The sequence below is a fragment of the Microtus ochrogaster genome, chromosome X (genome assembly GCF_000317375.1).
Source record: "Microtus ochrogaster isolate Prairie Vole_2 chromosome X, MicOch1.0, whole genome shotgun sequence".
Lineage (NCBI taxonomy): Eukaryota > Metazoa > Chordata > Mammalia > Rodentia > Cricetidae > Microtus > Microtus ochrogaster.
In genome coordinates, this window is record NC_022026.1 from 47,105,688 (window position 1) to 47,122,479 (window position 16,792).

Consider the following 16,792-nt stretch of genomic DNA (forward strand, 5'->3'; position numbering starts at 1 on the left):
GAACAAAATCTGAGTATAGTGGCACACGCCTTTAATTTCAGCACTTAGGCAGAGGCAGAATGATCTTTGTGAGTTCCTCATCAGCTAGGTCTAGGGAGTCCCAGAGCATAAGTGGCATAGTGAGATACTCCAACCCCCAACAGGAGAATGAATGAATGAAATTGTGCCATCTGCAGGAAAATTAATATAGCTAGAGATCATAATGTTAAATGGAATCAGCCTTCAAAAGACAAATATTGCATGTTTTCTGTAAAATGTAGTATTTAGGGAGGGAATAAAAGGGGCCATGCAGGTAATAGGAAGACTATTAGGAATGTGGAGGGGGAAAGTAGTAGAGGAGGAGCGAGGATAAGGGGTATTGAAAGGGTTAATAAGATCAAAGCACTCTGCATATGTGTGGAAGCAATGAAACCCGTGCTTTGTAGAATTAGTATGCAGCAATAAAATCAATAAAAAAGTTTATATAAGATTTTAATGGATAGTGATTAAATATTTGATGTTCTTCTAAACCATTACTCATTGTTCTGTCTGGAAGTCTCTTAATCTTTCACAAACACATGGAATGTGAACAGAGTTTGGTGCCAGTCCTGTGGACAGCAACTCCAATATAGGTGTTTGTGTTATAAACAAACCTGTAGCTGATTCAAGTGTCAGGTCACAAGACATTTTCTGAATAATGTACTTTCCCAAGGATAGCAGAGCTGTAATCTTGTTTTTACTCTTATCAATAACTATGGATTATGGAGCTAGAGAGATGGCTCAGTGATTAAGAGCACTGACTGCTTTTCCAGTGAACCTGGGTTGGATTGCCAGCTCCCACATGGCAGCTCACAGCTGTCTATAACTCCAGGATCTAACATCTTCACACAGACATACATACAGGCAAACTGCCAGTACACATAAAATAAATAAAAATTTAAAAATATTTAAAAATTTCAGGAATAGTCCATGTTAGTTTGTTAGATTACTGTATTTTTCTTTTTAAAAATACATTTATTGAGAAATACCATGCCATGCCAATTTAAACTGCACAGTTCAGTTGTTTTTAGTGTACTGATGGAGTTGTCCAACTACCAACATAGTCTCATTGTAGTCTCTCTCTTTTAGGGAAGCAGTGAGTTTGTGGGGTTTCTTATAGGAATATAGGTGAGGAGTTACTTACAGAGTGTGGATGGTTCAAAGGTAGCTGTATCAGCATGTCAGATGACTCATGAAAGCTGCATCCCTGAAGTATAGGCACAAGACATTTTTATCACTCTGAATTAAAACCCTGTTTTCATTAGGACCCATTTGCCACACTCCCCACCACTCACCTCTGATGATCGATCACATGTCAATTAATTAATTAATTAACTAATTAATTAATTGTGGGTGGATGGGTGCACATGCCATGACATCAACATGGAGGTCAGAGGACAGCTTGCAAAGCCAGTTCTTTCTCTTCACAGTGTGGAGCCTGGGGATTGAACTCAGGTCTTCAGACTTGGCAGCAAGTGATTTTACCCACTGATCTATCTCCCTGGCTCCCACTAACCTTTCTGTTTCTGAATTAGTCTATTCTGAACATTTAATATAAATAGGATAATAGTGTATGTGTGGTTTGTGAGTGCATTTTTTACTTAGTATAGTGTTTTAAAGGTACCACATTTATTTTTGGTGTGGAATAGTTTTCATTGTATGAATATCCCATATTTTGTTTAGTTCTCTCTCCTTGTATATTTTGGCTATTATGAACCTACATGTGTAAATTTTTGTGTGGGCAATATGTTCGATTCTCTTTTCAATATATTTACTAGTGGGATTGTTGGGTTGTACCACAGCTGTGTTTTAAGGAACCACCAAACTGCTTCCCAAAGCAACTGTATTATTTCAATTCCCCATCCATAAATGTCTGAATTTCTTCATATTCCTACTAACCATTGTGTAGATGGAAGTTTTTGTCCCACCCGTCCCATAGCTGTTCAGTCCCAAAGAAGCACACAGAGGCTTATATTAATTATAAACTGTTTGGCCTATTAGCTCAGGCTTATTATTCATTATGTAAACAGAGACTGTGCTTTCATTTCCTGTCCACTCAGACCCAAATAATCACAAAGAAACTATATTAATTACAACACTGTTTGGCCAATGGTTCAAGCATATTTCTAGCTAGCTCTTACATCTTAAATGAACCCATACTTCTTATCTATGTTTAGTCATGTGGCTTGGTACCTTTTCTCAGCAAAACATTCTCATCTTGCTTTCTCTGTGTCTCTGCCTTTCCTCTTTCCAGAATTTTCCTAGTCTGATTGCCCCACCTGTACTTCCTGCCTGGCTACTGGCCAATCAGCATTTTATTAAACCAATATGAGTGACAAATCTTTACAATGTACAAGAGCATTATCCCCACAACACCCTTGTTCCTGCCATTTTCATTTTGACCATTATAGTGGTATGCAGTTATATCTTATTATGGTTTCAGTTTGAAAATGATCAGTGTTGTTGAATGTTTCTTCATGTGTTTGTTAGCCATTTGTGTATTTTCTTTGGCGAAATAGCTATTAAAATCTTGTGTCCATTTTTATTTGCTTTTTTATTTGTTTTTGATGTTTTAAGCAAGTACTTTACCACTGAGCTATATCTTCAGCGAGATTTTTCAGTGATTTTATTATCTGCATTTTTTTGTCCCTAGGCCATTTTTTTTCTCTAATGTGGTTCAGGTTGGAGAAGACAATAAAAGAAATGCACTTTTGTCTGGTCATGTTTGTATTGCCAACTTTTGCTATGTTAAGACCGGAGAATCATAAGCTCAAGACCATTCTGGGCTATGAAGTGATTTTAAGGCTGGCCTGGGAAACTTAATGAGACTTTATCTCAAAAGACAACAGCAGAGCAGGTTGGGGATAGAGTTTGGTGGTATAGCCACTTGCCTAGAATGCTATGAGACTCTAGGTTCAATCCCTAGCACTGTAAAAAATAACTTCTTCAATAATTTACTGGAGACAATAGATGGTAAATAGGAAATTATTTCTGGGGGTCTCATTGGAATGTGGAGAATCACCTATTAGGATAGGAATGCATGCCATGTCAAACAGGCTTAAGGATGTGTTAGCTGCCCTTTCAGAAGGAGCAGTTAAAATGTAGATGTGGACTGTGTTTTAGCCTACAGAAAAATGATACCACATAAATCAGAAAGTGAGAGGGCCGTGTGAGAGTTCCTCCTTCCACATTGGAATGTCAGCTGATGTTGTCATTGGCTTCCGTCTAGATGAAGAACTACAGGAAGTGAATGACTGCTGAGAGAAGGACCAGATCCCTGATAGGTTATCCAGTACCGAGTACTCAGATCCCTGATAGGTTATCCAGTACCGAGTACTCAGATCCCTGATAGGTTATCCAGTACCGAGTACTCAGCCCGAAACATCTGTACATACAAGATCCCTGATAGGTTATCCAGTACCGAGTACTCAGCCCGAAACATCTGTACATACAAGCACCACTAGATGGATTTAGCAGGCTGTGTCATATATCCATATATCCTTATGATCATAAAATAATTATGAAAGAAGGCAAGGTCACAAATTTGAAAGGGAATAGGGAGGACATAGGAATTGGAGGAGGAAATCATGTGGTAGAAATGATATAAACACAACACATATATGAAATTCTCTTTTTTATTTTTATTTAACCTTTTTCATTTTACATACCAACCCAAGTTCCCTTTCCCTCCCCCCCTCCTGCCCCCTTCTCACCCCTATCCACTCCTCAGAGGGGGTAAGGCCTTCCTTGGGGAGTCAACTAAGTAGCTGTCTCTGTGGTTTTCCCCATCATGATCTTGACCCCTCTTGCTCATATGATCTCTCTTCCCTCTCTTCATCTGAACTTCAGGAGCTCATCACAGTGCTTGGCTGTAGATCACTGCATCTGTTTCCATCAGTTACTGGATTTAGGTTCTATGATAACAATTAAGGTAGTCACTAATCCGATTACAGGGGAAGACCAGTTGGGGCACCCTCTCCACTATTGTTTAGGAGTCTTAGCTGGAGTCATTCTTGTGGATTCCTGGGAATTTCCCTAGTAGCAGGTTTCTCCCTAGCCCCATAATGACTCTCTCTATCAAGCTATCTTTTTCATTGCTTTCCCTCTCTATCCCTCCCCCAACTGGGCCATCTTGATCCCTCATCTTCCCAGGAGATCTTAACTATTTCCCCTTCCTGGGGCCCTTCATGCATGTCCTCCTTTTGACCTCATTTTTCTGGGGTTGTAGATTGTAGCCTTGTTATCCTTTGCTGTATGTTTAATATACAGCGTTTGTCTTTCTAGGTCTGGGTTACCTTACTCACGATGTTCTTTTCCAGTTCTATCCATTTGCCTGCAATTTTCAAGATTTTTTTTACTGCTAAATAATACTCCATTAAATTAAAAATGAAGGGAAAGATTATTTGGAACTTCATGTACACAAAGTTAAACATGGCCATTTCAAGAAATGCAGCTCAAGTTTCCTCTGCATCCTAGAATTTAAACAATATCCATGAATGTATAATTCAGTTACCATTTGGTTTCAGTGAACTTATTGGGATAGCCTTGGAAATGTTATAATTTTTGCTATCTTCTACACAGAAAATATTTTCCAGTTTATCACATAACTCAGTAGATATGGTAGATGTATGTATAGTAATTTCTCTGCAGTTGTACATCGAAGCTTTTTTTTTTTTTGATTTTTCGAGACAGGATTTCTCCGTAGCTTTTGGTTCCTGTCCTGGAACTCTCTGTAGACCAGGCTGGCCTCAAATTCAGAGATCCACCTGCCTCTGCCTCCCGAGTGTGGGATTAAAGACACGTGCCACCACCACCCAGCCATAAAAGCAATATTAACACTTAAAGAATCACCTAGATGTGGAATGTTAGACCTTTGATCAGGTTACCAACAAAATACTGTAAACTTTTATTTTCAAACAATTGAAAACTAGAAGCATGGATTATCCCTGTGGTTGTTTGAGTTCTGAGACACAAACTAGAGTTAATCATTGGACACCAAATACCTTTATGAAATTAGTCACCTTCTTTTGCATTTTTAAATTAATCTCTAAGTTTCAGGTATGTTCAAAATGTATGTAATACTAAAGTACATTTGGCAACAAGTCATCCTGTAGCTTTTTTCTCCAGCTACCTCGCCATTCTTCCATTCTTAGATACCTTTACAGACCTTAAACATAAATATAACACAAGTATGAATATATATTATCCTCTAGTCACAGCAGAGGTCTTGGAGCACATATTTTCCAGATTTGAGATAGTCCAATATAATTGCATGTTTATGATGTTTTGATACATGTATAGAGGCATACACACATGGTTAAACAGTTACCACGGTCAAAGCCAGTAGTTCCCCCATCACCTCACACAGTGACTTGGTTTCAGTGGAGATTTAAGATCTTTTCTCTGGGTAGTTTTTAAGCATAATACATTTCTAATACTGTAGTTAGGGTATGTATTGGGTGACCTTATTGAAAATAAATCTATTATTAAACTTTCAACTATTTTAAAACAATTCATATGTGATCAGTTTGGATATTCAGCTTATTAGTATACTGAAGACTTTTCTCTTTGATGAGCTAAGGGTATGTTTTTGAGACACAGTCTCTCTATGTAGCCCTGACTGTCCTGGAACTTACTCTGTAGACCAAACTGTCTACAAACTCAAGAGATATGCCTTCCTCTGCCTCCCAAGTGATTAAAGGTATATGCCACTGTGCCCTGATTTGTGGAAATTTTTGATTTGTTCATTAGTATTTTTTTCTCTATCACAAGGAGGCTGAACATCTAATACAAAGTAGCTCCTGGCAAATACTCCCACTATAGGGTCATTATCATATCCTCTTCCTGTTTGTGAAAAAGTTTATAAATGCCAGGTTGGTACCTGGATGACTGCACAAAAAGTAAAAATATTCTCTGGTTGAATCCCACTCAAGATTCAAATTTAATGTAAGATTCATTAATATGCTTTAATTTGAATCTCTGTTTCTCAAATCTATTTCTTTCCTCTATGTATATAAATATTTTAGTGTAAATTTACTTATGCCTCATCAGAAAACCAAATTAATGAAATAGTATTAAATGTCAGGACTTACTAAAGACATTAATTTTGACATGAACTATAACCTTTAAAACATGTCTACTTATTGCTTAATTTTTATTTCAACACATATAATTAATTTTCTTTTCCAAGAAGACATCTGTTAAAGACATGGCGGACTTTCCTGTTCCTACCCAAGATGCGACTACTGGTGATGACAAACAAGGTACGAAAAGAACTAGTTTTATTCTTATAAGGATGCCCTCTTATGTTTCATCATCTATTTCTCCTGGAACAGCTTCCAATCATATGAGGACAGCCCTCAGAATGTATACTCATTTGGGTAGATTGTGTAGTTTAAATTGTTGTCAGAAGCCTGTGGTTCACAATGTTGCAGTATGACTTTCAGTTTCTGAATCGCCTTAATTCATTGATTTTTTTTTGTTGTTGTTTTGAGACAGTGTTTCTCTGTAGCTTTGGAGCCTGTCCTGGAACTAGCTCTTGTAGACCAGGCTGGCCTTGAACTCACAGAGATCCACCTGCCTCTGCCTCCTGAGTGCTGGGATTAAAGGCTTGTGCCACCACCGCCAGCTCATTGGTCACTGTTAATCTTAGGGTACTTTGACACCAGACATTGGATTCTGTTCCCATAGTTAGGAAACAGAAATAATTGGAGGATTAATATCTAGTATTGGCATAAAGGATTTGAAAAAATAAACCGCCATTAGTATGCATTTGTATACAGGTCTAATCCATGAAGAAGTTCTTTCAGACAATGTATCAATCCTAAAGCTATGTATTTCTCATTGGTCCAGTGCTTATGGAGGTATGATATGGAGCCTGGTTTCAATTTCCTTGTTTTACTGGGTAGCTGAGAAGGCATGCAGCATAGTGAGTGTCCAGTGCTAGAGATACCCTCAGGCATGGGGATTAGTTGGACTGCCATATCCAGAAGTGCAGGCAGGACCCTCTCCTCTAAACCCTGTAGTTTGTGTGATCCTTTTAGAAGTTACCAGGTCCTTCCTCATATACCTTGTTATACACAGACCTCACAAATCTAGTGCTTTTGAAATCACTTAACATTTAGAAATAAGCAGCTGAGCTCAGGCAGGCAGTATGAATCATCTACTTGAACAAGAAGAAAAAGAACTGGGACAGGAACCAAGATTTTCTCTCTTAAGCCAGTATTCCATCTGTTACATCAATTTACCACTCACAAGTGGGAGAAGCCTGTCTGAAGGGAAGCCTTTTCAGATTTTATTGTTGAACCCTGCCATTAATTCAGCCTCACAGAGACGTTAAACATGGAAAAGAAGCTTCCATTAAGCACCAATGGTTTCATACTTTCGATTTCAATATTCGTTTTGGAGACTCAAGTGGAACTAGATGTTATCTGCAGTTGATCACACTCCTAACTTGTGAGTCTTTGCCTTGACTGCAAAGCTCTAAAAATATTGAAACTTGAGTTTAAATCCCAAACAGTCTCCTGTTGTTGATTTGGCTGTTAGGAAGGAAAGTGGGAGAAATTTGGGATGCCTTTTGATAATATCCTTCCTAACCACTCGTGGCTGTCTCTCTAGAAACTTGAAAATAGACCTTCCTTCTGTAGGTGGAGAGCCTGTTCCCACGCTCTGTGAGGTTTCTCGTGTTCTAGAAATGCTACAGCAATTTCTAGAGGGTTGTAAGATTTTGTAACTCATGGATAGGGATTATTTGTTTTAATGTCATGTATCTCAGAAATAAAATTTCACAAGGCTTTTGTTTTCTTTTTCTTCTCCTTTCTCTTTCTTCTTCCTTAAACATGAAACAAAATACTACTAGCTTTGAAAAGTACTATTAATGAACCCTTACCGAAGGACACGTCTGAGGATACAGGTAGGAGAAAACCATTTTAATGTATTCTCTCTCTGATAATTTCTAAATTAAGAAGCCTCAAGAAGATTGTTGTGTCTGTGATGGTGTGTCTATCAGTCTCTAGACCTTTGGCTTGTGTTTTGTTACAAGCATTATGTGTCCCACCCTTTTCCTCTCTTCAGAAGAGGGCGACTTTCGATTTCAGTCAGTTTGAATTTAGGAGTATACAATCAGGACACCTTAGAATTTCAGCGATTCACATAAACTCCTGTGTTTTCTTTGTAAATTAAAGAACTCGTAAGGTGGATTAACCTGAGGCCCAGAGTTGGTATTTTCCATTGCCAAACTGTCAATCTTAAATATCTTTATAATCCTTCCCTACCAGGAAGGTAGTGCTTAAACATGGAGCAGATTCCAGGGGGATAAATGTAGACGTCGTGCTAGTCAGTTTCGTGTAGAAGTAGAAATGTGTCTGAGAAACAGTGTAGAATGTTTGGGCCTGTGTTTTCAGTTCTCTCTTTAAAAACCTATTTATTTACTTAATTTTAAATGTAGGTGTGTGTGCATGTGCACGTGCGTGTGTGTGCTCCTGGGTGTATGTATGTGTCTTATGTATGTACAGTGCCCATGGAGGTCAATAAGAGGCGTTGAATCCCCTGGAACTGGAATTACAGGTGGTTGTAAGCTTCCATACGGATGCTGCAAAAACTAATCCCAAGGCCTCTGCAAGTCCAGTAAGGTCTCTTAATTGCTGAGTCACCTCTTCTGCCCCCTGTAGCTCTCTGAATGGAGCCATCACTGAAGCAAGATGAACCACGTTAAAAATCAAGTGGCTCCAGAAAGCTGAAGCTTATGCTGCTATAAATGTTTCCCAAATACTAGCTAGCATCATTTGAAGTTTAAAAACAAGATTAGGGTGGGGAAAGAGGGAGAAAGAAGAGCTAAGGAGAACTGGGCATGAAAAATCGTCAGTCTCCCTCCCCCACCCCAGGTGATTCTGGTATGTGGCCTATTTGGAAGCCACTACCTCCAAAAAAGAAATGCTACAAAATAGGAAATCATGATGGTAAATCAATCACGACTCCAAAATCTGAGGGAATTCTCAAGCCCCATTTTGCCTTTTGAAACATTTGGATCCATTCATCACAGGGGAAATACTCTATTTGTATAGGCCAAACACCTGCGGCCAATTCTCTGATTTCAGATGGTAAGGTGGATGTTCTGCAGTTTTTGTAAATTTCATGACACAGTGCTAGTAAAAGCTATTTCAATTTGGAGTGTTAAATTAATGCTTATCCCATAGGCTTTCAGAATCCTAACTCTTTCTATTTGTTCCAGAGATTTCAGTATGAGATCAAATGTTTTTTGAGACATGAGCCTCAATTCTCATTTTTAACATTCTTTACTAGGACTTGGCACCACCAGATAAAACCTAACAGGTGTGCCACAGCACATGAAGTCTATTTAAATTTGCTTCACTCCGCCTGGGAACTTGCTGTGTGTGTTTTGATTTATTCTTTCCACTGCTGCCCCCTTCTGGATGTGGCTCAATCACTCGTCTCAAACATATTTAACAGCCTATTTCCGGGGAAAACAACACAGTGTTCCCCTGGGAGACAGGAGAGTCACAATGGGGTAATTATATTTCCGAATGGTAGTCAGTGTACTGGAGACAGTTCCTCTAGTTCCGCTGCAGCCTTTTAGAAGGTCAGTCATTAATTAAGTCTGTGTTCTCTTCCCTTTTTCATTTCCCGGAAAGATGATGGAAGATGACATGCCTGGCGTGTTCCAGGAAGTTGACATTTTCCGCTCTCTCCAGCTAAATGAGAAGCTGTGATTCATTCATTGGCTTTTGCTTGAGCTTGCAACACAATGTGCCCTTGCTGTTTGCGCAGGTACTCATCTGAGCTATGAGTATCAGTGGGGAGCGGAGGTGGGCTGTCAGGGTGGTGGATGGATGACTTAACTACACTAGTACTGTTGACGCTTTTGTAGTCTGCAACCTGAGTCGGCTACTAAGCTGCACTTTGGCTATATCTTTGTAGAGAGAGGGAAAAGCATGTCTGTGCTTTGCTTAGTATGCATGGTAGTGATAATAATGATAACGGTGAAGGTGATATGGTGGGTGATAGACAGGGGTACCAAGTCATCAGGGAATGGAGACTCCTTGTGAAGCATTCATTTCTTACATACTCTTGCCCTTTTAGTTGGTGAGCGGATATGTGTTAGGGGAGTCTAAGAGATTTCATGCCCATGTTCCATTCTAGGCTAATTCAGCCACACACAGTGCACAATAGTAGTTTTCATCTTGCTTCTGTGTCACGGCAAGGTGTTCCTCCTCAGTGTGGTCTCCAGCCTGCTCTGGGCAGTTCCGGGTGCTGCTCCACTGTTAGTGACCACCTCATGGGCCTTGTGCAGTGCAACAGATCCCCCTTTCCTCTCCCCTTTCCTCATCTCCTGCAAGGAACTAAATTCAGAGTTCAGAATATTAAGACCTTTAATTTACACTTTGCACTTCTGCAGGACATTCACTTTTCCTAGGACTCCAGCCTTCTTTTTTGTCCCTGTGAGAGAGGGACTTGCTTAATCGGTGAGGAAAGGCAAGTTCATCTGTTCAGTGACATGACTAGGAGGAGCACCTGGGGTCTCTGGACCCCAACCTACTTCCTGCTCCTTTGTCCATTGCTCATCCACACCCCTACTATGTCTGTCTGCCTATCTTTCATTAGCAGAGCTCACCCTAACTTCCACACCCATCCCTGCACCAGCACAAAGATAAAGACAAATGACAAGGGAATTAACGGTTACTGCGGTCTGGTGGTGTGGGAAACAGTGTTTTAACATGGCTAGGACTTTTACTAACTGAATATTTCTGGAAAGCAGTGAGGCCTGAAGGAGAAGAACACAGAGGAACAGTGGTGGGCCTGCTCAGAGGCCTGCCTCCAGCACTGCAGTGAGTCTGGCCACAGGTTGGCTTCCTAGCTCTAGGGCGATCTTTTTGACTGAGAGGGGGGGTGGGGAGGCCCTGTTCTTTGCTGCCTGGAGTTGGTAGGAGGAAAGGAGGTGTTGGTTCATCTTTGCCCAGGTGTGGGGTCGTGATATGAACAGGAAGAGTCTCAGTCTTTTTGGCATAAACATACTCTTGTTGATGGGAAGGGGGCTCTTGCAGCATTGCAGTTGGAAGCTGAAACACGCCTTTTCTCACTGCAGCAAGCCAAATGCTTAGGTCAGGAGAAATGGCTCCTTTTATGCAGCTGACCACATGTAAGGAGAGGCTCTTTCTCTTGGGAGTTTGCTTTGTTGTGGCTTGCTGGCATTTATGAGAATTTTCAGCTCCCCTTTCTGCTTTGCTTGTCTAACCCAAGGGTTTAATGATCATCATCAATCTAGGCTGCTTTCTATCAGAGGAGGCTTTCATCTTTGGAGCAGTGTAAATGAGCAGGGAAACACTTTCTTTTGGATAAATATGTGAAACAAAGAAACAAATTATATTCTCCCCATAAGCAGCACTCTTCTGCGAATTTTTATGGTGAAAACTTGCAGTGTTTGCAAAACGATAGCAGAGCTCTGAGCTTCTAAAGGCACTTTCCACAAATGAGTGGGCTACATAGCAGAGCTCCGAGCTTCTAAAGGCACTTTCCACAAATGAGTGGGCCACAAAAAGAGGACTGATGTTTTGTAAGTTTCTAATTACTCCTCACAACGTCTGATGGGAAAGTGGGCTCTGTGGGTGTTAGTAGTGAGCATATTAGCTTCTGATTTGGGTTTGATGAGGGAAAGAATGGTTGAAACGTGTTTGAATGATTCCATTTCATAGTTCTTGTCTGGTTCTGTCACAGAGACAAGGAAACAAGACTATTTTCTCTTTCTTTTTTATGGAGGGAGGTTTTTGAGATATGGTCTTACTCTGTAGCTTAGCCAGGCTATTCTGGAACTTACTGTGCAGCCCAGTTTGCTCTCCAAACCATGGTGATCTCTCTGAACTTCCCGAGTGCTAGGATTACAAGCATGAGCAACCACACTGGACAGGGATATTTTCTTAGAGGAAAAGCTTCACACCTTCTTCTAATTTCTTTGTAAGAGCTCAGCTTTCTTGTGACCTTGGTGCTCTGCGTGCACACACACACTTTTTTTTTTTGAGACAGGGTCTCATTAATTAGCTTTGGCTGGCCTAGAATCCAATTCCAGGTATTAGCCATTACATCTAACTCTGGTAATATTATATATTATAAGAAAATATGGCGCTAGATCTATTTCTTCCTAACCTGGAATACTGGTTTTAAGTCTATTATTAGACTATCAGGAGATACCAAGAAGCTCTCAGGTGGGAATCTATCATTATATAAAAAGATAACCTCTTAAGTGGGTTGTCTTTTTATCTTGGAATGTCTCCATTAATCCATTCAGACTTGAGAATGACCTCTCAATCTCAATGAAAGAAAACATGCTGGATTTTTCTCCTTTTCATTGCGCCTTTAGCTTTAAAAGTAAAATCAGAGAATTATCAAAGCGTAGAAGCCCTTGAGTTTTCCACATGGATACATCAACCTCGGTTTTACTTGTTGCTGTGTTCTGTAATAGCCCAACTGCTACTTCCACCCTGATTAACAGAGAAATGAAAACCCAAGCAACCAACAAATAATCTTTTGTTTCAGCAACTTCTAAGGACTGCAACAGTCTCAAAGCAAGACCAAGATCCAGGTAGTGTTTATTTAATTTCTAAATTAAATTTAATTTAATTAAGATGTCGTTTGTGCCCGGCCCCTGCCTAGAATACAATCCTGGACCCCACACCCAAATCACTGTCTGCTCTGCCTTCAGACTTAAATCTAAAGACATGGGTCATTTCACTCCTTTGTGAATGGCCTGCCTTGATTAATCTAGTGATGCTGGAAAGCCTCTTAGCCTTTGTGGGCATCAGTGCTACAAGATGGTGGCTATTGTTATCCGGACCCCTGACAGGAAGTAGTTTGTGTAAAATGACTGAGTTGGGGAAGGATGATAAGTAATAGGAGTATAGCTCTGTTAAGAGGGAAATAGGGCTAAAAGGTAACAACTAAAGTTTCTGTGAATATGAACACCCAAGCAGTAAGAAGTCTGGGACATAAAATCTAGAGAAGGGAAAATGTTTATGACTTCAAGGAGACACCGTGCTTCAGGTAAGCATTACTTAGGATCTGTTTGAGCCATTCTTAGTGCCTCTTCTCAGCTTTATGTTTTTAAAGTAGTCATGAACAAAAGAGGAAAAATCAAGAGAGCAGAGTCATGGCTGTTGTCAGACCTGGAAAAGAGGAGCAGAGGGGACATACAGAGACACAGAGTTAGTTCACCAAAGACAGGAAATGTTGCTGCCACTTTAATGCAGTAGAGCTGCTGTGTAAGATAGACTACCATGTGGGCTTTTTTTTTTTTTTTTTGAGTTTTACTTTAACCCTTTGTGACTTTTTTCCTCCTTCAGCTTCAGGTCCTCTATCCCCCTCCCCCAAAGTGGATTTAAACCACATCACATTTTATGCTCTTGAAATTTAAGTACATGGACTGGAGAGATGGCCTAGTTGTTAAGAGCACTGCCTATTCTGAGTTCAATTCCTGAAAACCACATGGCAGCTCACCACCAACTGTAATGATTTCTGGTGCCCTCTTCTGGCCTGCAGGCACACATGCAGGCTGAACACTATAGATAATAAGTAAACAAATCTTTTGAAAAAAGAAATTTAAGGACATACTGTCTCAATGTAAATCAAAGAGTTGAGGTTCTCTTTTCTTGTTCATATAAGCCACAAGTACCTATATTCATATATATTTTTGAGCAATAACTTATTTGAGTAGGAAGAAAACAAGGGTGACCATATTTACTCTCTGTTTTTTTTTTAAAGGATTGTCAGGTTTTTTAAAAGGATTGGCAGGTTCTTTAGCTTTTTATAATAAGAAAAGCTTTCCATAAATTGCAGAAATGAACTGATATATACCTTATTAGTCATAAATTGAGCTTCATAAATATAGTTTTTGTTGAGTTCTTATTTCCTCAAAATGAGTGAAATTATAAAATCTCAAAGGCACATGCTCCACTAGTAATGGCCTAGACAAATATTATATATTATTATTTTAGAAGTTGGCCTCCTAGTCCAATTTGGATGATTACATTTTTCTTATTTCTAACTGGCTATTTACTGAGATGAAGAGTGGCAAACCATATTCTCATTTTTTCCAAATGGTAAGGACTTATAGAAAAAAGGAAAAGAGGAAAAATTAACATTCTGATGTTATTTTATCTCTCATTTGCCAATTCCTTGCACAGTATGTTTTACTTGACCACAGTCCTGCCACACAGTCTCACTTATCTGGTATTCAGTACCTTTCTATGTAAAAATATAAACACAAAGTTCATATATGGAAAGGAGGTTATGGCAAAGTATGTATATGTGTGTACAAGCATGTGTATACACATGTGCATGTACACACAGACTATTACACATAAGTTAGTCTTCCTTCGTTGAATGTCACTGAAGCTGTATGTGGCATAAAAAGTTTTTTTTTGAAATTTCTAGCTAGAGACTCCAGCTTTCTTTAAAGAGCAATAGTTCTTTAAAAACTTGGTTGTCTTTTTATGTTAATTCTCTTTGGTTCTGTTTGACAATGCTAAGGAAATTTTCCCTTTGTTATTGCCTGTGTTTCTCTCATCTGTCTGGCCAGATACAGAATTAGGACCAACCCAAGAGCATGCTACGTACCACTATTACCATTGTCTTAAACATTGTGTCCTTACAAGACAAACAAAAACTTTAGTCACCACAGAGAAACCTTGGGAAACTTTTTGTTTTTGTAAAATAAAACTCTTGCCTAGCAACAGTTAATTATGAATTAGACCTTATGGGACCGTTCCTCTGCTGAACTATTGGTTACTGATAAATTCTGGAGGATGAGCCGTCATTGTCTATAGTTGTGTGCCCACTGAAGACTTCACTACATACTAATGGATGGTTCCAAGCCCACAGTCACGCACATAAACCACAGTGGGTCTTATAAACAACAACAAAAAAAACAAAAAACAACCCCCCAAAAACCTCATAAATGTGGCCAGGAGACTTGAGCAAAAGCAGGGATAATAGGAAGGGGGAATTAGAGAGTGGGCTGTAATAATCTGATTCACTTTATACATATATCTATGGTTGTGAGCCTAGCCTTTAACGGCTGAGCCATCTCTCCAGCCCCACTTTATACATATATGAAGTGGTCACAGAACACACTTAAAGTTAAAAACAAAACTTTGCTTTGTCAAAAACATTACCCAAACTAAAGGGGTTTAATAGCCATTGATCAACTCTAATTCAGGAATAACTACTATAATAGCTAAATACAGAAAGCAGTTTCCTGAAGATAATTTCTTTCTCAGCTGTATCTGTGATTCAGAGGTCATTTTCTGCTTTGACATGAAATCAGCTGAGAACTTGAATAGAAGAGATGGACACATCCTCCACGCTTTTCCTAATCATATCAGGAGCCTGGCCTTATCACAAGACCAAAGTATGAAGTTAAATTAGTGCAGAAAATAAGTAGGTTGCCAGTAAATATACTAGCTGTTACTTCAGGAAGATTTATTTTCCTTTTCATGAGCACTGAAGCAACATCTCAAAAACTGAAACAGAAACAGATTGGAGTTTGCAACAGTATATCTTTTCTTTCATTTTCTTTAAATGCCATTATTATAGTGTCAGAAGTCACCAAGTTAGCTGTGCCTTGTTACACTTTAAAGAAGGTTAAAATTAAGCCTTTGCTTTGAAAATTCCGTAAAACACTTTTTTTCTCAGGGCAAGACTAGCTAACCCCCTGAAGCTGATTGATGTGTTTCTCTTTCCTAAGCGTCATTTGTGGCATAACCCTTGCATTTGAGTTCTTAGTCACAGCATGGCTGTCCCCACTCCATATGTGCTTGCCATCACACTGCAAGTAAACCAAAGTTTTGAAATCAGTTAATACCATGAAGCACTTCTCCTATAACACAGAAGTGTGCAAGCTGAAAGGCTTACACACTATTCTTATTAGCAAGTATACCAGAAACAGATTGGAATTTATACTTTTGGAAAGAGGATAAATTAAGGAATATGGCTTAATAAGGGCAAAAGTTCCCAGTCATGGCTGAGTTTGGACAGTTATTGTATGCAGTGACATTTAAAGGACAGCAGGACTTATAGCTGCTTTTCGACAGCTTGTCTGGCCTCTACCTTCATTTTGACTTTGGGGTGTTTTCTATTTCAACCCAATTTCAGGGAATAAAGTTCTCTTTCCCCTCTGACCTTCCCTTATTTTGCTACAGATCTTACTCTAGCACCTCCATAGAAGAGACCATGAAAAGGGGTGAGGACCCTCCCACCCCGCCACCACGGCCACAGAAAACCCATTCCAGAGCCTCCTCCTTGGATCTGAATAAAGTCTTCCAGCCCAGTGTGCCAGGTGAAGTGCTGCCCTCCCACCTAAGCCCTTCCCTTTCCTGCTGGAGCCAGTATATGTCTCTGCTGCAAAGGCCTCCGTGTGTCAGGGAAAAGAGCAGACAGACCTGGCAGTTTTCCTGGCCATGCAAATCTTTATGTTGCTGTGATATTCTTGGGCAGGAAAATTCCCAGACAGATACATAGCATATGGGTCTGGAGACTTGCCCACACTGCCGAGGAGGAAGAATGATGAAGTGCTTCTTTACTAAGAGAACAAAAATGTTTCAACTCCAGGCAGCTCTCAGTGTGCGTGGCTGCCGTCTTATCCTTTCTATATGGTAATTTGTAAATAAGATGACTGGCATTTTCCTGAGACATTGTGTGGTTCTTCAGGGTAAGAGCTTAGTGATAGGCACCTAGTCAGAATTTTCTATGGCAGTATATCCATGTGTTC

General features: G+C 39.7%; 1 protein-coding gene across 6 annotated transcripts in view; it reads left to right on the forward strand.

Annotated features, from left to right (window-relative positions):
* The window catches only part of Reps2 (RALBP1 associated Eps domain containing 2), a 286,698-nt gene that overhangs the window by 145,501 nt on the left and 124,405 nt on the right, over window positions 1–16,792 (forward strand). For 2 of the 6 annotated variants that reach the window (XM_005358777.3, XM_005358778.2), the window contains exons 10-13: window positions 6,209–6,281; window positions 7,877–7,930; window positions 12,565–12,610; window positions 16,224–16,360. In XM_005358777.3, coding sequence (XP_005358834.1) covers window positions 6,209–6,281; window positions 7,877–7,930; window positions 12,565–12,610; window positions 16,224–16,360 — 310 coding nt within the window. The remainder of the gene's footprint in view (window positions 1–6,208; window positions 6,282–7,876; window positions 7,931–12,564; window positions 12,611–16,223; window positions 16,361–16,792) is intronic. The other 4 variants (XM_013350570.2, XM_013350571.2, XM_013350569.2 and 1 more) reach the window with 3 other exon arrangements.